This window comes from Sminthopsis crassicaudata, chromosome 2 (genome assembly GCF_048593235.1).
Source record: "Sminthopsis crassicaudata isolate SCR6 chromosome 2, ASM4859323v1, whole genome shotgun sequence".
NCBI classification, from domain to species: Eukaryota; Metazoa; Chordata; class Mammalia; order Dasyuromorphia; family Dasyuridae; genus Sminthopsis; species Sminthopsis crassicaudata.
This window is the reverse complement of record NC_133618.1, coordinates 148,115,069-148,141,359: the sequence shown is the minus strand read 5'-3', so window position 1 is coordinate 148,141,359 and position 26,291 is coordinate 148,115,069. Positions and strand designations below refer to the sequence as shown.

At 39.2% G+C, this 26,291-nt stretch overlaps 1 protein-coding gene across 1 annotated transcript in view; it reads right to left on the bottom strand.

Annotated features, from left to right (window-relative positions):
• Positions 1-26,291, bottom strand: part of ASTL (astacin like metalloendopeptidase) — a 37,728-nt gene that overhangs the window by 5,804 nt on the left and 5,633 nt on the right. The window contains exons 4-9 of the mRNA XM_074284726.1: positions 14,080-14,170; positions 11,580-11,697; positions 10,370-10,551; positions 7,922-8,003; positions 7,576-7,721; positions 378-4,820 (exon numbers count right to left, since the gene is read on the bottom strand). Coding sequence (XP_074140827.1) covers positions 378-4,820; positions 7,576-7,721; positions 7,922-8,003; positions 10,370-10,551; positions 11,580-11,697; positions 14,080-14,170 — 5,062 coding nt within the window. The remainder of the gene's footprint in view (positions 1-377; positions 4,821-7,575; positions 7,722-7,921; positions 8,004-10,369; positions 10,552-11,579; positions 11,698-14,079; positions 14,171-26,291) is intronic.

Here is a 26,291-nt window from a genome sequence, read left to right as displayed (position 1 = left end):
ATAGTGCTTTAAGGATTACAAAGCACTTTTTATATCCATGTCAACAATTCATTTGATCTAACAATCCTGTAAGAAAGGCTCAATGTTATTTCCATTTTATAGATGACTAAATTGAGGGTAAGTCATGACTTACCTAGTTTTGAGATTTAGAATTTGGATAAACTTTTTCTACTAATAGACTTCTATCTGCCTGCACTCAGAATGTCACCCTTTCTACTTGTAGGACATATACTAAGAGGAAGAGCGGAGCTGGACATATAGTGTCTTTAGCACTCATTGCCTGATTTCCTCCAGGCCCCTGTTCTCTCATTCTCAGGCTCAGAATATATAATCACTCATAAGGTAACAGCTTCATTCTACTCCTTGAGTCCACTTACCTCCAGGGAAAGTACAAGAGCTCTCCATGGGGTGGCTGCTCCTCCAGGGATAACTGTTCTGGTCTCGAGTGAGCACCCAAACAGCACCGGTCCCATTCTGCTGCCAGCCACACAAGTCTGTCTCAAAGTCACAGAACCAGTCAAAGAACGAGGGTTGTGTCCTGCTCCCAGAAAGGGCAAGTCTCAAGGAAAGATTGCCCACAGAATGGGGCCCTGAGCTCAGAGACTGTGCAGACCAGTCTGGATGAACTGACTCTATGTGGGGTGACGGCTGCAGAGACCCATGTCCCTCCTCTGGCATCTGGACCTCTCTGAGGGGGCCAGTGCCTGCCCCCTCCATCTGGAGAGGCTTTGGCCTAGGGCTTTTGGCCCATAAGCTTTTTACACCAGTAGTCTCAAGGTCTTGGGAAGACCCAAGGCTTTGCAACATGACCTCCCAGCAGTCTCCATCAAGGCAGAGCCAAGAATGCCCAGATGTAGCCTCCAGCACAGAGCTTTGTCTTTGTGCCCCAAGTCTCACTAAAGATACGGGCTCCAACCACCTTGGATGGGTCAAAGAGCCCAACCTTGGACCTTGAGAGTTGATGTTCCCAGATGAGTCCCCAGAAGCAGCATCCTCTGGGCTCTGGGCACAGCCCCCTCCCTGCTCTGCCTGGTCACAGATGTGAGGAGTCCTTGAAGCTGGATTACCAACGTTAGCCTTGTGTGGACCCTGCCAAAAGCCACTTTTCTGGAGGGGAAAGCTCTGTTGGTGTGTCTGTAGGGTGGTTGCTTTCCTTATGACTGAAGCAACTGTGGATAATTTAGTGACAGCCAGATTCTGGGAAAGAGGTGAAGAGAAAGAATGGGAGGTGAAGGGGAAAAGGGAAGGGAAGGTAGAGGGGGAAAGGGAAGGGGAGGTAGATGGGGAAAAGGAAATGGAAGGGGGAATGGTCATGCTGAAATAAGAAATTTTGTTCAAAGGAAAAGTGATTCCCACTGAGGAAAAAGAAGCCAGTCCTCCCTTTCTTCCCTGGGATCCATGGACTTTTGACCTAGTCTTTGTAGACTTCATAGGTCGGTCCAGTGGAGAAGATAGGTTGACCAAATGTAACTGACTTGAGGAAGACTTGGCTCTTTCAGAATGGACAGTAGAGGACTCAACCAGGCTCTTAGTTTTCCCTACCACATTTCTGAGTTCCTCAGCCTCTCTGTCTGTTCTAAAAGTGGTGAAGGACTCGGAGACAGTTTCCCTCCTCACAGATGGGAGACTTCCATATGGCAGGATCTGGCTGATATGTTCATTATCAGTAGGCCTACTTTGGACCCCCTGTTGTGCCATCCAAGCCTTATGGTTGAGCAGATTCACACTAGGTGGCTCTCTGGGGTTGAAGTAGTCTGTCGAGGGCTTATTGCCACGTCCAGCCCTTGAAGGACTTGGGAAAGGCATCTTGCCCTCTTCTCTGGCTTCCTTATTGTGAGCCTCCCATGCAGAGGAGACATCAGTAACCTGGGATGCCATCCCAGGCTCAGTCAGGAAAAGCAGTTTGGGGTGGGCTTGAAATTCGAGTCTGCCCTCATTCACCATGGGCTCCCCAGGGAGGGCTCTTGTCCAAGCAGTTCCCCCTTCTTGTGGCCACAGCTCTGGCCCTACTGCTGAGGAAGCCAAGGGAGGAATTGTCCCTCCAGCCCTATTACTAGTTTGAGTCCCCAGAGCTGGCAGGGCCCTCTTCTGGAAGGCATCCGACCCCAAGGAAGGATTTCTCAAGGGCAGAGCTTCACCAAAGCTGAACCTGAAGGGGAGGAATTTGGGGTCTCTGCCTCCCTGTTCCTTTGAGGTTCCGTGTTCTGCTCCTAGGATCTGTATTACTTTATCCCTCACCAAATGGGCCGTTTTTACTTTGGTCTGGGTCAAAGGAACAGGTGTAATGCCAAGTCGGTCCCTTCTTTTTTTCTCTTGTGATCTGTTCAGGAAAGGAATTTGAGTCTTAAGGGTTTGTAAGGGCAAGACCATGGCCTCTGTAGCTGAAGAGGAACTCTCACCAGAAGCAGGGGAATATTCCTTCTCCAAAGCCTCAGGCTCTAAAAAATAGGCCAATTCTTTGACTCCACTTGGGTCCCAGCACTCCCAAAGAGGCACGAGGCTTAAGAGGCCTGATGGGCTTTTTAAAAGTCCAATTCTTAGCCCAGTCAACTTGGGATCAGCAGCCCTCTCTGGTCTTAGCATTTCTGGTTTGGTCTCAGCAAGAAGAAAAGTTTGGCTCTGAGGATGCTCTAGAGATCGGGGTAGAGGCACAGGATGCCCCAGTGTGACACTGCTAGAGTTGGAGATCCAAGAAGGAAAGGATGCTACCTTTCTCCCCACCCCTAAGGGCAGAAGTTTCAAAGTTTCCTTGGATTTATATCCCCTTGGCATTCTCTCAGGCTCCATAGGAAGCAGGGGGATCATGGATGCTCCTAGGAAAAGTTGGATCCCTCCAGGGGGACATCTCCTGAGAGGGGCAGAGGAAAGAATCTGATTCTTTTCAATTCCTCCCAGGCTCCCCTGTATTATTCTTCCAGAAGGATGTGGCTTTTGGTTCCCAGAATCCTCCAGGGACAGGATTGAATTTACTGAGACAGCAGGGCTGGCCACTTCCCCTTCAGGAAATGCTGACCCCACAGTGAAAAGGGAACCAATTTGTCTCTCTTCCTTTCCATCAACTGTGGTGGTCCTGACCTCAGAGTGAGCTCCTCCGGACCTTTGAAAAACCTCATCTGGAGTCTCCATTCCCAGGTAAGGGGGGTTTCTCGGAGAAACAGGGAAAATAAGGCGGTTTCTTGTCACATTTTCCATCAGATGGCTCAGGTGAGAGGTCTGGGTGAAAGCAGCCAGCACAGGCGACTCCGTCTGAGCTAGAATCTTGTTAGTCAGAGGCTTCAAGGAAAGGGCAGGTGCCACGGGGGTCCAGGAGGGGGTCTGACTGTCGGCTGCTGGCAGGGTGTTCAGAAGCCCCACCTCACTTTGAGAGGCCTGGATCTGCAGAGAATGAAACTCCCCCTCTTGGGAGATTGTTGGTGCCTTCTTCACTGGGAAAAGAGTAGAAGGGCCGCTTCCAAACTCCTCCCTAGTGCTGCTGGTAGCTACTCCAAGGCTTGGAATAACAGGATTTCCAAGAACAGCCCCAGGGACCATGAAATCTCCATTTCCCCTCCCCAGAACAGGAATTCCTTCTCTTGGTGTTAGAGCCATGCTTGATGCCCAACTTAAATTATGGCTGCTGGGTAGAGACATTACTTGAGAGAGATGCATTCCCATGTGATCCCCAGAGGAACTGTCCCTCCTGGGCTGTTCTAGAACATCTTTCTCTGAACTCAGCCAGGTCCCATGCCTGGGTCCCCATCTGGGCCAGGTACTGCCCTGGCCTGCACTTAGGGAGAGCTTCCGCCTGGCTGGTCCATCTGAGACACCGGTCGCTTCTCCAAAGGCGATTCGTTTTAGTTTTTCTCCCTCCCTGAAATCTCTTCTTTTTCCTTCCATGAGGGTCTGGGCTGGCTCTTCAGTAGCCTGTGGGTTGTGTGTCCCATGGGCAGCTAATACTACGCCTGGGGGCTCAAGCAAAGGTGTATCTCCTCTCAGGTCTGCAGAAAAGAGTTGGTCTCCAGCCCCTAGACTCTGGGCTCTGGCCCCTCGGAGGGCTGGCAGGTTCCTGGAGGCTGATGCCATGGTCAAGGCCCTCAGAAGGCGCCAGAGAAATCCCCTGCCTCCGCTCTCCAGGGTCCCTCCTCCAGCAGTAGGAGCCAAGTCCGTTTCCTCCTGGCGACACAGCTGGCACCTGTGGGGTCCTGGGCTGCTTCCAGGGCTCAGGTGGGAGGTCTGAATACTTGCCACAGTGCTCTTGGGTCTGGCTCTCCAATCCGGGCTGGGGCTCTGTAACTCAGAAAAAGAGGTCACGCCCTCAGACCAGTCCCCCCTGCCAGGAAGGGGAGCGCCCGGCGAGCCACCTCTTTGTCCCACTGCTAGAACATTGCTGTGGGTCTCAGGCAGAGACCAGGGTTCTGAAAGACTGGCCGTTGTCCCCCTGGAAAGCAGTGTGAGGAGAGGGGCAGAGGTACTTGACTCACTCACAAGCAGATTCCTTTCTGTGTTGTGTAAACTAGGGGGCCTATACTTCGTGGTCTCCAAAGGGACTGCCTCAGAGGGGGAGACTATCTCCGATATCTGGGCTGCTCCAGGAGAAGATGCTGAGGTGGACCAGGTAGGCCAGGTAGTGTTTGCCGCCTCTTTCCCCCAAGGGTGTTCACTAGGGGCAGAATTAGGCCAGCCAGGAGATACTTTGTCTCCTTTCCCAGATTGGCTCACAGCTTTCAGGGAAGGAAGAGCCTTGGTAGGGGCCTCTGTAGAACGGAGCTTCTTTTCTTTTTGGTCGATTAATTCTACAACCCCCAACTTTCTGTGACTGCCATTATTCTCACTGTGGAGCCCTGAAACAGAACAAAGAGAAAGATGCACAGAAGAGATTTTGCAAGAGAACCATAATCTGAGGGTGGGAGTCAAACAGGACTTAAGAACAGCTCTAACCAGAGTGAGGAACAGGGCTTCCCCCCCCCCACCCAGAGTGTCAAAATTTAAATTATATACATACATACAAAATATAAAATTATATGCAGCCACTCCTTTTTCAGCAGCTATTTCCTCCTTCTAACTCAATTGGATGTTTTAAAATTATTTCTCAACTCTTTTTCCATAGAGGCTGATAAACAGAAGAATGAAAATTGGCCTGAAAGACATGAAGACAGTTTCAAAATTTGCCTCTTATACATATTCTAGAGAGGGGAGAGGGAAAAGGAGGAAGAGGGAGAGAAAGGAGGAGAGAGGAGAGAAGGGAGGGGGGAGAGGGGAAAAAGGGGAAAGGGAAGAGAGGGAGAAAAAAAAGGGAGAAGAAGGAGGGGAGAGAGGGGGGAGAGGGAGAAGAGGAGAGAGGGAAGAGGGGGACAAAGGGAAGAGAGGGAGAAGGGAGGAGGTATGCTAATTTTCTAAGCTGCCCATTCAACTGTACATTGTATTGTAGAGATGTTCCAGGTAACTTTTCCTTCCAAATTCTTGGGTGACTGGAGATTACTTAAGGAGATTCTGAAATTCTCCAGGGATTGATACAGTCAATAGAATGTCATCTACAAACAGACATGTCTGAATAATACTAGCATAGAGTACCCTTTTTCCATTTTCCACTGTATAACTTTCATTAAAATGGTAAACACTTTTGGCAAACATGTCTCCCTGTTTTGTGCCTCATTTTGTTATTAATCATCAGAATCATTAGACAAACTTTCCTTTGATCTAATCTCCTTTCAAGGAATTTTGTATGATTTTGACACGTGTATGGAAAGAAAGCATTTTCTCTATCAAATCAAAGGATTTCTTATAATACCAAAATGAGCCACTGAAGATTTTTAAATAGAGGAATGATATAGCCCCCGAGTCTCATACTATAAGACATTCACTGTACAACAGTGGATATTGAATCTCTGGTTACCAGTTCTCAGCTCTCAAGCAAAGAGCTCCCCCTGCAAGTTTAAACTGGAAGAAACATAGTGAACAACATGCTTCATGCCAGACAGAAATCCATAGTTGGACGATGTATAGGGTCAAATCTGCCCAACCATATGCCCCATCTTCCCACTTTATTGGTGTACCTAAATACAAAAAGGCTGGCATCCAAATATGGATTGGCCTAGACAAAGGAAGGGCACAGAGCTTCAATTTGTTCTGTTTCTCAAAATCCAAGATTTTGACAGAATGAAGGAAACAAGGATAGCTTTGGGGTTCCCTTCAAATTTTTGCAATTAATTTCCCTACCTGAACTGATGCATGAAAGAAATAGTATTAAGTAGGATTTTATCTGCTGAATCATAACATGATACCAGAATGATAAGCCCTTGGCAAAAGATGAAGGGACTCTCACAAAGATGATGGAAAATGTATTTGGCAGGAAACTTACCAACCTGAACAATTTTAAAATGAAATCCAAGGGGGACAAAAGAAAAATATCCAAATAAAACTATAAAAATTGGAACCTCTGAAGGACATGTATGACTGAAAGAACTATAGTGAGTAGGATATCCCTTAATTCTTAAGAGAAAAGAGGAAATTACATCAAGAATAATGTAAGACCTCAAATAAAACCTTTGCTACTCAATGTTAAATGCATTATAATTTTTATTATTTTTTTTTGCTGAGGCAACTGGGGTTAAGAGACTTGCCCAGGGTTACACAGCTAGGAAGTGTTAAGTGTCTGAAACCAGATTTCAACTCAGGCCTTATGCTCTATCCACTGCACCACCTACCTGCCCCTAGATGCATTATTTTTAAAGTGAAATTTACTTGGGATTTTAGCATAGGGATGGAAATGATCCCATCAATAAAGCAAAAAAAAAAAGTCATGACCTAAGCTTCTTAAACTGTGTGGGGGTCATGTAACAACGTGAGGATCATGTAATTTTGATTTATTATCAGTAAATGTTTGATTTGTATACCTATTTATATACCTATAAAACTGGGGACCATATAAAAATTTCTCAGGCAAAAAGGTGTGGAGTGGGAAAAGTTTAGACTGTTTTAGACAAAGGAAGTAGTTTTAATAATGGGGCAAAGTGACAAGGGATATGTTAAAGAGTACAGTTATATATGTCCATATATACATATATATATAGTTATATATATATATATATATATATATATATGAAGAGAGAGAGAGAGAGAGAGATAACTATGAAAATCTACTAGAATCTAGCCTCAGATACTTACTAGCTATGTGACCTTGGGCAATTCTTCTAAACCCAATTACTTCTTAAAAAAAAAAAAGAAAAGAAAAGAAAAGAAAGAAAAGAAAATCCATTGAATATGATAGGGTAGATGTTGGAAGGAGGTAAAATTTAGAACTTTTTAAATATTAACTACATTAACAATAAAATGAGCTGTCTTCTCAGGAAGGGAGCATCTCATTATACTAAGTATTCAACCAGAAACTACCTTCCAAGGATCTGGAGAAGGGATCCCTGTATTAGGATCTATTGGTCTAGATGGCTTCTAAAGGATACCCCTTCTCATCCTCCAACCCATTTCTCCTGACTTTTCCCTCTTTCTCATAGAGTGATGAGTGACCCATCTTTTCTTTGTAAGCTTAGGGGCAAGCCACCTATTTATGTTGCCTCTCTCCCTTTGGTTCCTCTTTCTTACCTGGATCTTTCACAGTCTGGCTGCATCCGTAAAGCCTATTGATCCGAACAACATCTGAAGCGCTTAGGTTCCACCGCTGACCAATGGGAATGTTGGGTCCAGCCAGCGGCAGGATGGTAGTGTTACCGTTCTTGCTAAAAGCATATCTGAGAGTCCCACGAGGGTAAATGAGGCCAGAAGACAAGACAGGATGGTTAAAATCAGTGGCCAGCAAATAAGGAATGCAATAAGGCGGATTCCACGGAGTTTCCTAACTCACAGCCCAGGGAGAAGGTCTGGACAGGACAAAAACTACTTGGGATTCTCAAAATCAAGGGCCAAGTTATTGAAACCAAGGCATCCTCACCTCCCATAGTGCATCACTGATGTGTAGTCATAAGGCACAAGCATGTTGCTGTTCTGAGACTTGATGAAATTGATTTCGAAGCCTGAAAGTCAGAAAGCAAAACAGATGTAGACCAGACCCTCCCCTTCCTATGTACTCAGCACTTCCTAGTGAGCACTTCTTAAAGTACCACTTCTTCCCGGAGACTTAGGTAAGTATCTTAGTGGGAGAAGGGCTAAGAGAGAAAACAGAAAATAGCAACACATATTATAAATTCCTCTGGTTACTCCCCAGCCAGATTGAATCCCACAACCTCATCCATCCATCTGAGCGGTTTATTACTGTTAATACTTAGTAGTACTAATAGCAATTAGCAGTAGTACCACTATACTAGTAAGTAGTAGTAGTAGCATCAACAGCATTAGCAGTAGCAGGAGGAGAAGGAGGAAGTGCAACAGGAGCAGGAGGAGGAAGAAGACTAGCACTGGCACCAGACTACTCTAGTAGTTGTCTAGTTGGTTTCCCTCTAGTATCTCCCCAGTATAAGTTAGATTCCTGCACGATATGCTATATCAGATTAATTCACTATTTTCATGGCATCATGGCTAGAAGGACCCTTTCAGATCATCTAATCTAACCCACCATTTTAGAGATGACCAGGAGAAATCCAAATAAAGAAAGTGATTGAATTTCAGGACAACAAATTCATAACCAGTTCCTTTAACTCCGAATTCAGAAGACATGGAAAGACATAGAAAACAGGCTTTCATTCTATATTTCATCCTATCATTTCCTTATTCACAAACCTTCAAAACCATTTGTTCTGTCCCTACCAAGGCAATGACAGGTGATTATAAACTAAAAGCTAGATACAACCATCTCCCACTGCTCGAGTTCTATAAGTTGATAATTTTGTACATCCCATGAATGATGTTATAAATATCCAAATGGCTCTTGGCAGAAAAAAGGTTCTCCACGTCTGATCTAGAAGATAAAATCCAAACTCCTTGAGCTCCATCTCCTAGAACTCCCCTGTGACACAACTCTCCTTTCTAGTCAAGTTAGTCTATTCATCCTCTCCCAGGTAGGTCTCTTTTTCCACTCTTCATTTACATCTACTCTTCCCTACAAAAGAAACATCTTCCTTTTCCTACCTTTCTATGCTCTAAGGATTCTTTTGACCTCAGCCCAAATCCCATTTCTCCTAGGAAGTTTTCTGACCACCCCATCCTACAACAATCTCTTCCCCCACTTTAAAATGCCATACCATTTATTGCCTAGAATTCTTTTGGCACTGTTTTGTACTGGTACCATGAGTGTATTCACAAGCATGTGTGTGCAAGCCATGTTGACTAGACTAAGAGTCCCTGTAAGGCTCAGGGATTATGTTTTAGAGAGGAGCTCTTTAAAGACAGGACTGTTTGCATTTTCCTATCTTCGTTAGTGCTCTGCAATTTCTAGGAGTCTAGCACTGAAACCTCTCTACACTGTTGCACCCCCCCCCACCTACTTTTCCAGTCTTATTTCATATTATTTCCCTTCACACAACCTCCAGTCTTCTCAAACTGCGCTCTAACTCTTTGGTCCCCACACAGGATCTTCTGTGTTTGAGCTTTGTACAATCTGCCCAGCATCTTTCTCCTCCTCATTTCCCACCCCTTAGCTTTCTTCAAAGCTCAGTGCAGTTCCTATTACTTATTTGAAGAATTCTCCCCATCTCCTCTCCACCTTGGGAGTGTTCTTTTCATCTTAAAATTACTGTAATTACTTATCTCATTCTATATTCTTATTTACAGTACCTGGGTGATCATGGCTGTCTCTGAGTCTGATCCTTATCTGAATACTGTTATAAGAGCTTGTCTGTGTTATCCCCAAGTTGAACATAAGTTCTTGAGGACAGGGATGCTTTCATTTTAGTCTTTGTACTATGATGCTCAGCACAGCATCTTACATATAGTAGGTACCTAAATATTTGTCGAATTCCAACATACATGAGTTGGAAAATGCCGTCTGTATCCAGAGAAAATGCTTAGGGGACTGAATGTGGATTAAAGCATAGTTTTTCCACTTTGGGTTTTTTTTCCACACATACAAGCATACACATATGCATATATGTATGTGTACACACGTACATACAAATACCCAAACACATGCACATACACCAGAGAAAAGGAGGTATCATCCTGACTCTAGCAGCCCTCAGGGAGATAGCCAAGGTCAGCGATTAAACCTCCTTAGCTGTGTGCTAGAAAAGAGGTAGAAAGTCTTACTGCCTGAAGCAGAAAGCCCACAGAAGCAGGCCAAACTCCCCAATTCTAGGTTCCCAAGCAGAGTTTCTGGGGTACACCTCACTGTTATTTCCCCCACTCTTCCATTCGCTGGTCCTTCCAAACTGAACTTCAAGTTCTCTCTCCCACCTGGCTAAGTATCCATGTGCAGTGGCTGCTGGCAGCTGGCAGTGGTACTCACCTGGCCGGATCTCTTTCCAGGAGATGTGGATGTAATGGTCCCGATCGGCCCGGGAATGCTCATGCCAGAATCCCAGCACATGCATGAGCTCATGCAGCACGATACCTTTACCCTTCTGGAGGCAGAAGGGGGCCAGAGAGGCCACCTGCATCCCGCCACTGTGTCCCACGCTGGAGAAGCACCTAGAGCATCATGGGAAGAAGCCAAGTAGGCATCCCCTCTAGCTGCCTGAGTACTAAAGAATTACTTCATCCCAGGCATAGAAGGGAAAACTTGCTAAAGTGAGAGAGACACAATATCAAGAATTTCTTCATTAGAATTGTCCAGAAGAGAAGCCAGGGTTGGAGGAATGCCATGAAGTAGAATCATTAAGATTCAGGGCTGGAAGAAAACTTTTCAATCACTTAAAGCAGAGGTTCTTAGACATTTTCTGTTATAGACCTTTTTTGAGTCTGGTAAGGTCCATGGGCCACTTCTCAGAAGGACATTTTTTATTTATTTAGAGGGGAGACAATTGGGGTTAAGTGACTTGCCCAGGGTCACACAGCTACAGAGTGTCTGAGGCCACATTTGAACACAGATTCTCCTGACTTCAGAGCTGGTGCTCTAGCCACTGTACCACCTAGCTGCCTTTAAAGATTTTTTCATTTGCATAAAAGAAATTTCAAAGTATGACAAAAGAAAGTGAATTATATTCCATATTATATGGAAATAGTGATGAAAAAATATTTTTAAAGCATGTTTAATCACAGATTAAGATCCTCTGTCTAAAAGGAGATAAGCTTTCAGTTACGTTTGATTCCTTATGACCCAATTGAAATTTCCTTGGCAAAGATATTATGGTGGTTTGTCATTTCTTTCTCCAGCTCATTTTGTAGATAAGGAAATTAAGACAAACAGGATTAAGTGACTTGTCTGAGGTCACATTTGAACTCAAGTCTTCTGGAATTCAAACATGACTACTTTATTCGTTGTGCTCCCTAACCTCCCTTTTGAAACTCCCCACCCAACAAGCATAAGCCTGGGAACTCATCCTTTGAGGATAGTAAGAAAAACTATAGACCTAGCCATTAGATTATTGCTCAGATACCCAAAAATATCTGTGACACTCAATAGAAAGGTATAGGGGAAATAGGACCAGAAGGAAAAAGAACAGATGTTATAAAGAGTTGTCTGTCTCCCATCCCTTCTCACCAACACAGACTCTTACCCAGACATGGGAATGATGGAAACAAAGTCCTTCTGGTTTGTCCGAGGAACAAACCTAACACAAGTGAAGTGCTCAAAGTCGGCAAAAGCCTCCAGAATGACTTCCCGGCTGGGCTGATCTGGAAGGGAGATGGCACACATAGTAATTGTCTTTAGCAATCCTACCAGATAGATGGAGACAGCATCTAGCTGTTGCCTTCACTTCCAGTGTCCAAATATTTGCCTATTTCACATTTTCAGGGTAGGTGATCCTCATTTGTAAGAAGGAAAAAAATTTCCCAAAACAAAATCTCTCTGTGGAATGGGGAAAAGAACACTGACCTAAGAGTCAGGTTACATGAGTTAACCAACTCCATAGCCCTGAGCAAGTTGGAATCCTTTAGGTCTTGGTCTCAAAGTCCCAAAATTAAAGATGGCCCCAGAAGTCATCTAGTCCAACCTTTCAATATGGCAGATGGTTATCCAAACTCTGCTAGAACACTTCCAATGATGGAGAATTTACTACTTCTGAGGAAATTCATTATAATTTTGGACAACTCTTGTTAGTTTGCTCTTCCTAATACCAAGCTGAAATCTCCCTCACTATGACTTCTACCCATTAGTACTAGTCTCATTCTCTGGAGTTAACCAGAATCCCCTTTCCATCATAAGCCCTTCATGTTCTGAAGACAAGTATCATAACCCCGTATATCTTCTTTTTTTCAGATCATCCATCAAGTTCTCTCTATAGCATGGTATAGACCTTTCTCCATTCTAGAAATTGACCTCTGAATATTTCAGCTATGCTCCCAAATGGGATCAGACTTGTTGTTTCTAATACTATTACTTCCTTGTTCTAACACTTTTATTCTAATTATACAATCTAAGACTTTTAGGGCTTCACTTAAAATATCTAGTCCTTGTGATAGAAAGAGGACACTCTCATCCAGAGAAATAACCATGAAGACTGAATGAAGATGGAAACATTCTATTTTCATTTTTTTAATGTTTTGTCTTACTCGTGATTTTTCCTTTTGTTTTTTAATTTTTCTTTCACAAGACTACTTGTGTAAATAGGTTTATGGATTACTATGGAAATATGTTTAACATGATTATATATGCATAACCTATATTAGATTGCTTGCCATCTTGGGAAGAGGGGAGGGAAGAGAGAAGGTGAGAAATTTGGAACTTAAAATCTTACAAAAACTATCTTTACATGTAATTAGAAAAATATAAATATTGGTAATAAATTTAAAAAATAATCTGATTCTTCAACCAATAAATACAAGAAACTTAGAAAAACATGAGAAAATATGAATAGATACAGAACAAAGAAATGGTATACATTATAATTATACTAAAAAATCTTACTGTTTGTTTATATTAACTTGATATCAGCCAATACTCAAGAGTCTTTTATATGAATTGCCATTAAGCCATACTAAGCTATACTCAGAGATGTGGTAAATGTTTAATAATCAGCTCTCCAAAAAAAGTACAAACTTTTCATCTGTATTAATATTTCCCTTATCACTTTTATAAGTCTGGATATATAACAAAGTAACAATTAACTCATGATTTGAACCATTTGCTAATTTTCAAAGTATGAATGCTCACATTGAAAATTTAATACTAGGCTCTCAAAAGTCAGTTCAAGCTGATTCCAGCACATCCTTACTGTATTTGTAAAATTGATTTTTTTCTAACTTTAATGCAGGACTTTACACTTATTCCTGTTAATTTTAATTTTCTTGCATTCTAGCCTACTGAGATATTTTTGGAACCTGATTCTGTCATTCAACATATTAGCTGTAAAATAAGAAAGCCAAACTAGATGCTATCTCAACTCCGTTCCAATTCTAGTTTTCCAAGAAGACTCATCTTAATGAGTTGAAATCTGACTTCAGACACATATTAGCTATATGACCCTAAGACACATTACATAACCCTTTTTGCTTTTGTTTTCTCATCTATAAGATGAGCTGGAGAAGGAAATGACAAAAAATTCCAATTTTTTTTACCAAGAAAATCCAAATGAGGGGCAGCTAGGTGGCACAGTGGATAGAGCACCAGCCCTGAAGTCTGGAGGACCCGAGTTCAAATCTGGTCTCAGACACTTAACACTTCCTAGCTGTGTGACCCTGGGCAAGTCACTTAACCCCAGGCTCAGGAAAAAAAAAAATCCAAATGGGGTGACAAAGGGTTAGATATGGTTAAAACAACTGATCAACAACAACAACAACTTTTTAAATGCTCATCAAGGCCCAGAATGTCACCTATCACTATGGATGTTTAAAGGAAAGATGCATGGACTTTTTGTAAAAGAAAACTGGAACGGGAAGACAAAGAAACACAAGGTTTAGGACACAAAATAAAGGGGATCCAAGAATGACCCAAATAGAATAACTAAAATAACCACAATTTTTAAATTATCTCCCCACCTTGCTGCCCACACCACTCTGCCAGGCTCCCAACATCTAGAAGCAGCCTGATAATTTTCTCTCAAGATCTCTGCTCACCATATTTGCTGGAGAAAAGATATGGGATCTTTACTATTCCATCCTTCTTGGGCCATTTGAAACTGGCAGCAGAAAACAGCTGGAAGGGACGCTGAGGATTTAAAAAAAAAAAAAAAAAAAAAAAAAGAGAGAGAGAGAGATAAGTACTCACCAAGGCTCAAAATGCTCATGTCTCCTTCTCTGCTACTATTCCCATATTTCAACATGGAAGGATACCCAAATCATTTACCTGCTATTCAAGTCTACCAATAGCAAGCCAAGTGACTTTATCCCTAATAACACAAAAAGTCTAGGAAGGTATATAGTCACGGACAGGAGCAGTTATTGAAGAAAATCCAGGTATTCAAGGATGATTTACTCTCACCAAATAGCCTTTGAGTGTATGTGACAAAGAGAAGGAAGAGTTGGTCATTATCATTTCTACTAGAGTCTTTCCTTCTAATTTGTTTTTTTTTTTTTATTTAGTCATTTTTCAATCAATCATTCTCAACTCTTTATAACTCTATTTGGGGTTTTCTTGGCATTTACTGAGGCAGATGTGACTTTCCCAGGTCATACAGTTGGGAGGTGTCCGAGGCCACATTTCAACTCAGGAAGACGAGTCTTTCTGACTCCAGGCCTAGCACTCTATCCACTATCCTAACTAATCGTCTGTTTGCTTCAGTTTTCGTCATATGTAAAATGAGCTGGAAAAGGAAATGGCAAACCACTCTAGTATCTTTGTCAAAAAAACAAACAAACAAACAAAAAAACCCAAACGAGGTCACAAAGAGTCAGACATGACTAAAATAATTGAACAAAACTATCTCCAATATCACCATCCTTATTTCCTTCTTCTACATTTCTACCCTATCAATCAACATGCATTTATTAAACACCTTGTATGGGCCAGACACTTGGGATTCAAAGACAAAAAGAAAACATCCTTACTTCTTGAGAAAGTTGCAAATATAGTGCGCGCACACATATTTCCAGAGTCATTATATTTCCTACTTTTTTTTTTTAACTTCCTGTGACACCACATCTCCCATCTCCCCTATCTCCCGCATTTCTACTAGTCATCCCTATATACTGCAATACATCCTCTTTTTACTTCCACCTCAAAAGATTCCTTATTTCTTTCAAGACAGTATAAACAAAAATATAACTTTCCTTTATTTCTTCCTCCATGAATCCTCAGTAATTAGTGCTATTCCTTCCTAAACTTTATTCAGTCATTTCAGTCATGCCTGACTCTGTGACCCCATTTAAGGTTTTCTTGGCAGAGATACTAGAGTGGTTTGCCATTTCCAGTTCATTTTACAGATGAGGAAACTGAGGAAGACAGAAGTAAGTGACTTGTCCATTGACACAACTAGTATATGAGGCCAGATTTGGGAAGATGAATCTTCCTGACTCTAGTTCCGATACTCCATCTACTGTGCCATTTTTAAACTACCTTGTATTTATTCTGTGTGTGTGTGTGTGTGTGTGTGTGTGTGTGTGTGTGTGTGTGTGTGTATGTTGTGAAGGAAAGTCCTTTCTTGAACTATGAGGTGATATAAATGGGAACTTTCATCAGTCCTTCATTCCCAGATTGTGATAGTACTCTAATCTGGAATTCTTTTTGCACATTTATACTCCGTTTTATGAAATTTCAATCTTAAAAAATTAGGATATGGTCATTTATATTTTTAAAATGTTGATTTTATTGAACCCCCTCAACCAATGAATACAAGAAATTGGGAGAAACACAGGAAGACTTATATGAGTTGATGTAGAACAAAGAAAGTAGAACTAGAATGGTATACTCTATTACTATAAGAATGTGAACAGAAAAAAAGAATGACAGCTAGATCCAAATTCATTATCATGACCAAGCTTGATCCCAGGAAACAGATAATGAAGTGCACATCTCAGTACTTGTTAGAAATCAAAGACTATGATGAAGAACGTTGCATTTGCTGCTTGACATGGGGTCTTGGTTGGTTTGGTTTGATCATTTTTCTTTATTAGAAGGAGCAATTCAGCAGGGGATCAGGGAGGAGGAATATCTGAAAACGACTGACATAAAACAAAAGGCATCAATAAAATTGTCTTGAATACTTAGCACACTAAATATTAGTATTTCTGTGCATTTTTAGAAGTCCATTGTATAGATGAGATTTTTCTTAGATCTATGTTCATGGCATAGTTGTATTACTTTGTCTTCATCAATCAGATCACAAATTCTTTTATGGAAGTGATTCATTTATAGTTCCCATAGCACCTATACAGGGCCAGGTACATAATAGATACAACAATATTATCTATTCCATGAACTTGTGGCCTGAATGGTCTGTACTGAATGGTCAATAGCCAGTTTTACAGCTTTTATCTCCCCCACCTTCCACCATAGCCATCCATCTTAGCCCATATTTAAACATCCTCTCCCTGCTCCTGAAGGAAGAGCAGAATTAGTCTTACCAGGAGACTAAGGAGAGGGTTACCAATGTAGGGGGCTTGCTGGAAGTATGGGATGGAACACCTAGATAAATGGGTAACTACTCTTATGCAAGGAGCTATAGAACAATTAGAAGAAAAACTGTCTGGGGAAAAAAGTAACAAAACAATTAAATCAATGGTTTCCAAACTTTTTTGTTATAGAGACCCTTTTAACAGTAATAATAAATTTAAAATAAATATTTCAAATTCTTACTTGAAAGTAGACAGTTAATATCTGCTGATGGAGAAAAAAAATACTTGATGGAAAGGTAGTGTAAAATAGTTGATATGAAGCTAGCCTGAGTAAAGAAGTCCTGGGTTCAAATTCTGCTGATCTATTTTGACCATATAATTTTAGGCAAGGCATTTCATCCCTGGATGTTCCCAGGCAACTGGGACATTGGTACACATATGGATTAGTGGAGCCATTGTAATAGCTCTGGGCCCTTCTGTACTTGGATACTCACTACTCACACATTGGCAAATTTTGGACTAGAGGATAAAAACTAGTTCGTGATAACATAATGCAAACTAAATCCAATCATATCTTACTTTCTACGACTGATAACTTTCAGGGGAAATTGCAGGTAACTCCTAATAAGTAGAATCTTTCCTTGGCATTGGCCTCCCTCACCTGCCAATTGAGACTTAAAGCTTGCTGGTATGTATGTAGAAGGAGACAATAAGTTTTTTTCCACTTACCCCACCCCCCACAGATCTAAGGCTAGACAGTTTTGCTGCCGATATACATAATAACATGCACAATAAAGACTGGGATTCAGCTGAAGTGAGTAGCTAACAGTGATCTTGCTATCTTTGTTTACCTCTTGGGCTGACTCAAATTTATTTATTTGTACATTAAGCCAAGAGGCTCTTGGGAATTTCAAAGTCAGAGTTGTCAGCGACTAAGGACTGCTCCAAATATAAAGTGAAAAAGAAATCAAATATCATTTCTGGGGGCATTCTGTGTCTATTTTTTGTAAGTGGGGAGTGATTAGGCTGTGACTAAAGAGTTCCTTGGTCAGGGAGAGCCTTCTCAGTTCTAGTCTGCTAGTGTTTGGTAACTAGTTGGCAGGTAAGGAGCTCTGAAGAGATAAAACTTTGAAGCTGGTAGAAAGGAAAATTACCCAGAGAAGTCAAAGGAAACAGCAGGATGACACCTCCAGCAGCAACAGAAAAACCCAGGAGACATCAAGAAACAAAATCTTTCTCTAAAAAAATATTAGGCCCTTGTACATATTCTTGAATTAATGTCAAAAGTTTCACAGATGCAGCACTAAAACTGGGAAAGGGAGATCAGCAGGAAGAAAACCCAGCAAGAAGCAAGTTCAGAAAGAGAAACTTGATAATATCTCCAGAAGATATTGGATATTCTGTACTGGCATAGGCAGGCTTCATGTTCCTTATGAGCACATCCTACTCTTCCATTGACATTATGTGTGTTTGTAGGAAAGTAAGTCCTAAATATATAAGGAAAAATGTTCTACTGCTACTTTTATCACAATGCTATTTCATTAAATGTCTTTGCTTTGAACTTATTTGTGTCTCTGACTTATTAGTAAAAGTAAGGTAGGGACTTGTTAACTATAGTTTTTGAATAGATGGGCATCTACAAGGTAATAGACCTAAAGGAACCTTTACATATGAGGGAGTGGTGCAGGTACTATCTATATCTATATCCACACATACATATATGTGTGTATATACATATACACACACATACATATATGTGTATATATAGATATATATGCAAACATACATACATACACATTTATATACATATATATGTGTGTGTACCTGTGTGTGCTTATAGATCTGTAGACATATATACATACGTATATACATGTGTGTCCCTGCACATATGTATGCTAATAATGTGTTTTACAATTAGAAAGGTTTAAAATGCAAAGGATCTTGAGAGGTAAGTCCTCAATTTAAAGTTTAAGTGTTTTAAGCAATAAATATGAGACCCTTTAGAGAAGGAGGGATATAGGGGGAGAGGATAAAGAAATGCAGAAAAGAAAAACAAAGGTGACCAAAGAAAAACCTCCTCAAACTTCCCAATTTTGCTTAGATTGATCATGTCAAGGACCTTTCATAGGAACTCATTAGAAACCAGTAGATTCTTAGGATCAAGCTCGGTATCTTGTACATAATAGACATTCAGTGCATTTGGATAGAACATTCTAAAAAGCCCACAGAGCTGGTTTTCTTTCTCTACAACACTATTCCTTATATCCCAGAAGAGATTTGTTCTTGAAGAACAGATTCTTATCTGCTGAGTGAAAGTCCCTTGTCTAGCTACCACATCTAATTTCCATTAAGGAGATACAAGCAAACAGGATCCATTGTCCTTAACTGAGTGGGACCCAAAACTGGTCATCCTAACTTCTCAAGATCACAGAATTAGAAGGTAGCCCCCAAAATAGCTAGTCCAACATTAACCTGAAAGAATCTCTACTACAATATAATCAGCAAGACCTCTTAAAGACCTCTGGGTCCTCCAATAAGGAGGAATATTCCACCTCCCGAGGCAGCATCTTAACCTTTATACCTCTGCTAAAGTGGAAAGTGTTTTCTTTCTATCAGGCCTAAATTTATCTCTCCACCCAGGAGTTTACTGAACCAGAAGTATAAGAATTTTAAAGGGAAGCAACCATCTAGTTTAAAATGTGACAGAAAAAGAAGAAACTGTGTAAATCTAACATATCTTCAAATTGGGGAGAAAAGATGTCCAGAGTGTCAAAGGAAGAACTTGTATATGGACCTTAGTTTCTTTAGGGAATTAAGGGAAACTACAATTGTGGAATACATTAGACACTATCAGGCAGGGTCGTTGTGTCAATTAACTTTACTTAAATGTTGTGCACTGTTACTGGAAGGTAACAATAGTGGAGGGAGGAGGATACACAAGAGATTAAGATAAAATGATCGATATAAAAACAAAACAAAAAAAGCTTTGAAAGTATAAAAGTAGACAAGAACACAAGCAAAAACACACCCAAGAGGAATGAGAAGTCAGTTTCAAAAATGAAATTTTGAGGACACAATTTCAATAAAAATGAAAAGGGAATCAATTTGGATAGGAACCAATCTCAGCCACCTTAGATTTTATTTTAAGGTCTGCATAAAAGCAGAAGCAAGGGCAGGTATTAGAGAATGAACACAAAAGAAAAAAAAAAATGGCCCTGGAGGACTCCTGTCAGGAATTCTAAAGCTCAGACTCAGCTAAGGCTGGCAAAGAATGCTAAAGACATAGGAGAAGAATAAGCCTTTTAAAAAAAAAAAAAAATACACACAATGTTGAAGACAAGAGGAAAAATAAAAAAAGAGACAAGACCCTTCCTCAGGGTAGATGGAAGGACAACAAATGACAGAATACAGAACTACCAGATTTATTTTGCTTCTGGCTTCTCTGACAAGGGAATGATCTTTGAATGGGAAGAATAAAAGACAATAATTAAGAGGAAGTTAAAAACCCAAGCTAAATGCCAATTAAGCTGCCATGGGGATATTTTATGGAGCTAGACAAAATAATAATAAAAATTCATTTGGAGGAACAAAAGGTCTATAATGTCAAGAGAAAAAAATTTTAAATGGAAGGAATAAAGGGAAAATAGCACTTCCAGATCTGAAATTATAGTATAAAGCAGTAATGATCAAAACTATTTGGTTCTAGATATAAAGAGAGAGAGAGGGAGAGAGAGAGAGAAAAGCAGGTTAATGGATCAAACAAAGAAAAATCAGAAATAATTGAGCTAATTAATTCAGTGTTAAACAAACCCAAGAACATAAATAATTACTCCCTACTAGACAAGTACTGCTGGCAAAAGTGAAAAGCAGTTTGACAAATATTAAGTATAGACCAACCATAATAAGCTCAACTTGGATGCATGATATAGAAATTAAAACTCATACCATTAAAAAAAATAGAAAAGAATCAAATCAGGCATCTTTCCATTTATGGCTGGGTGGGGAGAGAAACTTAATTTTTTAATCTGTTCTTTCTCTTTTGGTTATTATCTATTTTATCTTTTGTTACCACAAGAAGTTGAAAAGCTATAGACTAATGCACTTAACTTCTATTCCTAACAAAATTGTAGGACAAAGAAAAAAATGAATAGCTTTATAAGCATTTAGAACAGGGCTTCTTAAACTTTTTCCACTTACAATCCCTTTTTGCCTGAGAAAATTTTACACAACCTTAGGTTTATAAGTACTTAAAATAAATATATAAATAAAATATGTTCTGATGATAACTCAAAGAAATTTACTTCAACAATTCTTTAGTATTCATGTAATTTTATCATTTATTAAAGACAAAAACAGATTTGTGTATACTAATAATATTAATGTGCTTATTTTTACATAAAGAATTAAATCTTGGAAGAATATGATACATTTTACTGTTGCCATTTTTTTTTTTTTTTTTGCCACCTACATATTACTTGACCTCCTATGGAGTCACAATCCACAGGTTAAGAAGCTTTTATTTAGAAAAGAAAACTGACCACTAACAGGTAGTATGAATTTATTAAAGTCATGTCAAACAATTCTCAGTTTCTTTTTAAACAAAATTACAAGATTACTAGGTCAGAAAAAACTATCAATAGCATTTTTCCTAGATTTTCAGAAAAACATTTGACAAAATCATTCATGCTATCCTTGTAGACAAAGCAAAGATGCGACAGGCTAGATTCTTATAAAGTTTTAGAGATTCAAAAATGTCTGAATGCACAGACCCCAATAGTAGTAATCAACAGTCTAATGGCAACCTAGAAGGAAATCGCTAGAGTTCTCCAAGGATCTCTCCTTGGCTTTATTGCCACTCAATATTTATCGGTGACAAAGAAGATATTCTAACCAGATTTTTAGCTGAAATGCTACTAAAGACTTTGAATGACAGAATCAGTACCCAAAAAGAACAGCAACTTGGACTGCTGAACTAACTCTAATAATAATAGGGATAAAAGTAGACATATGCAAACATGGGGATATGCTAACATTTGCTAACATAGTGTATACATATATATAATCTGTTAGCATATCTTAGCAAATAGTAATACCTGTGTATATATTACATATATACATATTATATGTATATGTGTACATGTATACACACACATATAATAACATTTAATGTAGCCTTTGCTATAGACCAGGAACAGCATTAAGGACTTTATAATTTAAGGGAGATGAAAGTGACCTTCAAGTAAATAAAAGGTTGTCATGTGGAAGAAGGGATGAAGGTTTCCCCATATAGTCCCAAAAGACAAAACTAAAAGAAAAGAGAAGTTGTAAAAAGAAAAATTTTATTTGACATCAGGGGGAAAAAAAAAAACTTCCTAATGACTAGAAGTCCACAAATGTGAAATGGATTTTCTCAGTAAGAGTGAATTCATCTTCACAAGTGACTTGAGTCTGGATAACAGATAATAGATGACTTGTCACCTATGTCATAAAGAAGATTCCTGTTCAAGTACGAGCGAGATTACATAGTCTGTGATATTTCTTCCAACACAGATTCTGTGAGGGCAAATGAAGGTCCAAGTGTAAATATTATTTCACATTTTGAAAATTTTGAATTATTGCCCAGAAAGGTAGAGCTGAGATGGAAGAGAAAAGTCAGGAAGTTGCCTGAGCTGTCCTTAGTTTCTCTTGGAAACAAAGTTAAATAAACCCTATAAAAGAATTCTGGGATGAAAAGATGGAGTGAAACAATTTTTTAGCCCAAGAAAATTTATAAGGGCTTCAAGAAATGTCTCTCACTTGAGTTAAAGGGGAGCAGAGTCCAACACAAGCAATCTCCAGAAAAGCCATTGAAAGGCTCTTAGCCACAGCACAGATCAGCACCCAAAGCCCCGCAATCCTGTCTTAACATACCAGTAGTATAACAAGCCAGCTGTAGGGCTTCCAGCCCCACCACTATAGGCAAACAGCCAGACACAGAACCCAAGGTATGACATATGCAACTATGCTGGGCCACCCCTAGAACAGTGGGCAAGCTGCCAGCTCCAGAGGTCTCCAGAGTCCAGTGACTAGACCCCCGACTTCCAGAGCAAAAAGCTTGGAAAAGTTTTCCCTTTATCCCAAGAGCTCAACTTTTGAAAATGAGCAAAAAAACAAAAGAGCCCTCATCAAAGAAAGCTACCATGATAACAATGAAGACCAAAACACAAACTCATAAGGGAACAACAATGTCAAAATGCCTATATGTGAAACCTCAAAGAAGAAAATGAATTAGTCTCAAGCCTACAAAATCCTCTTGGAAGAGATCAAAAGAATTTTTTAAATCAAGTAGAAGAAAAATTGGAAAAGATGAATTATACAAAAGAATTATGAAAAAAAGAATCAACATCTTTGAAAAGGAAGCACAAAAATTGACAAGAAAATAGCTCTTAAAAAAAAAAAAAGTAGAATTAACCAAATCAAAAAAGAGCTACAAAAGGTAACTGAAGAAAATAATTCCTTAAAATTAGGATTGGGCAAGTGGAAGTTAATAACTCTATGAGACATCAAGAATCAGCCAAACAAAACCAAAAGAAAGAAAAAATAGAAGAAAATTTGAAATATCTCTTTGGAAGAATAATTGACATGGAAAATAGATCCAATAGAGATAATTTGAATTAATCTCCATATACAAGAATTTTCACGAGTGTGGGGGAACAACATACTACAAACCTTCCACACAATAACTCGTTCTGTGGGTTGTTACAATTTGCCTCATCTGTCTCCAAAAAAATTTATTTGAGAACCAATCATATGAGGGTCTAAAAATTTTAAATTATTCATAGATTCAAAATAGCTTAGATATATTTTTCCAATGTTTATTAGGCACTAGAAACAAAGCTAGGAATTTTTGAACTTGGGGCAAGTGGCATAAAGCAGGCTTCAGTTGAAGGCATAAGGAGAGGAGTTTACTAAAGTCCCCATCTAGTAACTTCTCATATTAATTAATTATTGTTGCTAAATAGATATTGTGCAATTTAATGACTTCTGTCAATGACCTCTAGATTCTGTGCCCTGGAGCAAAGCCCAAGTTGTTCTGCCCTAGTTCAGCCTCTGTTAAGCAACCCACTTCTCAAAGTAAGAGAGCAATGAATAAGGTGAATCAGCTACTCTGATAGGATACAATAGATATACAAAGTTGTCTGTGCTGGCAAAGAGAAATTAGGAAAAATAAAAAATATAGAATTTTTGGAAATGATGAAAAGAAGTAAGAAGGGGGAAAAATACTTCCAGACCTCAGACTATACTATAAAACAGTAACCATTAAAACCACTGATTAATAAATAGACAGATACTATATCCCAACGAGAGCATAAAAGAGGGGAAAGGACTCACATGTGCAAAAAAAAGAAAAACCATAAATCAGTCTGAGAGAAATTAAGTTTATACCAAAAGTTTATTCCATATTCCACAATAAATTTTAAGTGAATATGTGACATTAATAATAAAGGCTATATTATATTTTAAAAGTTAGAAGAGAAATAAATTATATGCCTCTCATAACTATGAAAAGGAGATACATATACATACATACACATATATATGTATGTGTGTGTATGTGTATATGTATATATATATATACATATATATAAATGTATATATATACCAAAACATGAAATAAAGACAATTACAGAAGACAAAATAGATAACTTTGATATTTGAAACTAAAAAACTTCTGCAATTTAATTAATGCACTTAGGATAAGAAAGAAAGTAGATCAATGGGGGGAAAGTGTCTTCACATCAAATTTCTCTAATGAGGATTTAGTATTTGAGATATATAAAGAATACATTTATACAAAATAAATTTGTCTTTAACCATCAGGACAGCTAGATGGCATAGTAGATAGAGTGATATGCCTAGAATCAAGAAAACTTATCTTCTTGAGTTCAACTTTGACCTCAGACACTTATTAGCTATGTGACCCTGGGCAAATCACTTAACTGTTTGCCTCAGTTATTTCATCTGTAAAATGAGTTTCAAAATCTTTGCCAAGTAAACCCCTTTAGAGTCACAAAGAGTTAGACGTGCCTGGAAAATGACTAAATAACAACAATAAGTCATGACCAATATATGTGGTCAAAAGATATGAGCAAATAGTTCTCAAAAGAAGACTTGCCAAATATTCAAAACCACGGGAAAGAATACTCCAGATAACTAACAAGAGAAATACACATCAAATGAATCATCAAGTTTTGCTTCACATTCTGAAAATTGACAAAAATATCAAAAAATGACAATAGTCAATGTTGGAAGACTTATAGAATAAAAAGCATTCTAATATATTTATGGTGGAGCTGTGAAATGGTACAATTGCTTTGGAAAGCAATTTGGAATTATGCAGAAAAAGTGACTAAAATATCTATACCCTTTGAACTGGAGACTCTATTACTGAACTTACATCCCAAGAAAATCATTAATATGAAGAAAGTTTCTATATCCACCAAAATATTTATAGTAGCACTTTTTGTAATAGTCAAGAATTGGAAGCAAAATAAATGCCCATCAATTGAGGAATGGCTAAACAAATTGTGGTGCATGAATGTAATATGATATTCCTATTTTTTTAAAGAAATAATGTTTGTTGTTGCTTGATATAAACTAAAGATTAGATTAGAAAGGATTATGGTGAGGTCAGGAGCTTGGAATACTTTATAAACTAGAGATAAGGTCAGAGTTTGGAATCTAGTTTGGCTTTGCAGACAACAACTCAAGTCTCTCACTGTCACCAAAATTTGAGAGAAGAATCTTTAAAAATGACACAATTAGAATTGATGAATCAGGCTTAAAAATGGGTGCAGAAAACCTGGATCCAAATACCAGACTGACATATACAAGCTTTGTAAATATCACCTAGACAAGCCACCTTTCTGAGCCACAATTTCTTTACTGGCAAAATGGGAAAAATACTATTTGCCCCAAACTACCTTACAGTTTGTGAAGTTGTGAGGAAAGTGGTTTATAAAGCTTTTAAGTAGTGAGAGGAAGGAAGATAATTTGGAGCTCAAAATCTGTTTAAGTGATTCTTAATTTTTCATATATAATCAAGAACTATTTAACGAAATAAAAATAATTTTAAACATTAAAAAAAGAAACACATGTGACGAATAGAGAAAAACATGAAAAGATCTGCATGAAGCAATGCAGAGTGGAGTAAGCATATAAGCATATTTGACTTATATAATGACTATCAATAAAAAAAATTTAAATGGAGTTTGGGTGCTTAAAAACATCTAATCTTTGATGGAAGCCTTAAGGAAGCTAATCTTCCATCTCTACAATATGTCCTTAGGTTCCCCTTATTAGGAATAGAATTCTGGAGGTAGCATAAAACAAGAGCACTTATATGAATATACATATGTATGTAATACAGAGAGAGAGAGAGAGAGAGAGAGAGAGAGAGAGAGAGAGAGAGAGAGAGAGAGAGAGCGCTCTCTCACTCAGAGACCCTGGTTTTATTAGCAAAAATGGCCTTCCTTCAACTCTAAAGCAGCATCACCTTCTGTCCCTGGTCTTCAATATAGCTGTGTCACAATCTGTGACATTTACTTAGCACTAGAGCAAGTCATAACCTATGAGACTCAGTTACCTCATCTGTGAAATGGAGGTATTTCTTCTTGTTTGAACTACCTCCTCAGATTTTAATGGGGAAAACACTTGGTAAATGTCAAAGTGCTATAGAAATGAGAATCATAAGTATTACAGAGAATCCAAATTTGGTAAGTATGTTTTTAAATACA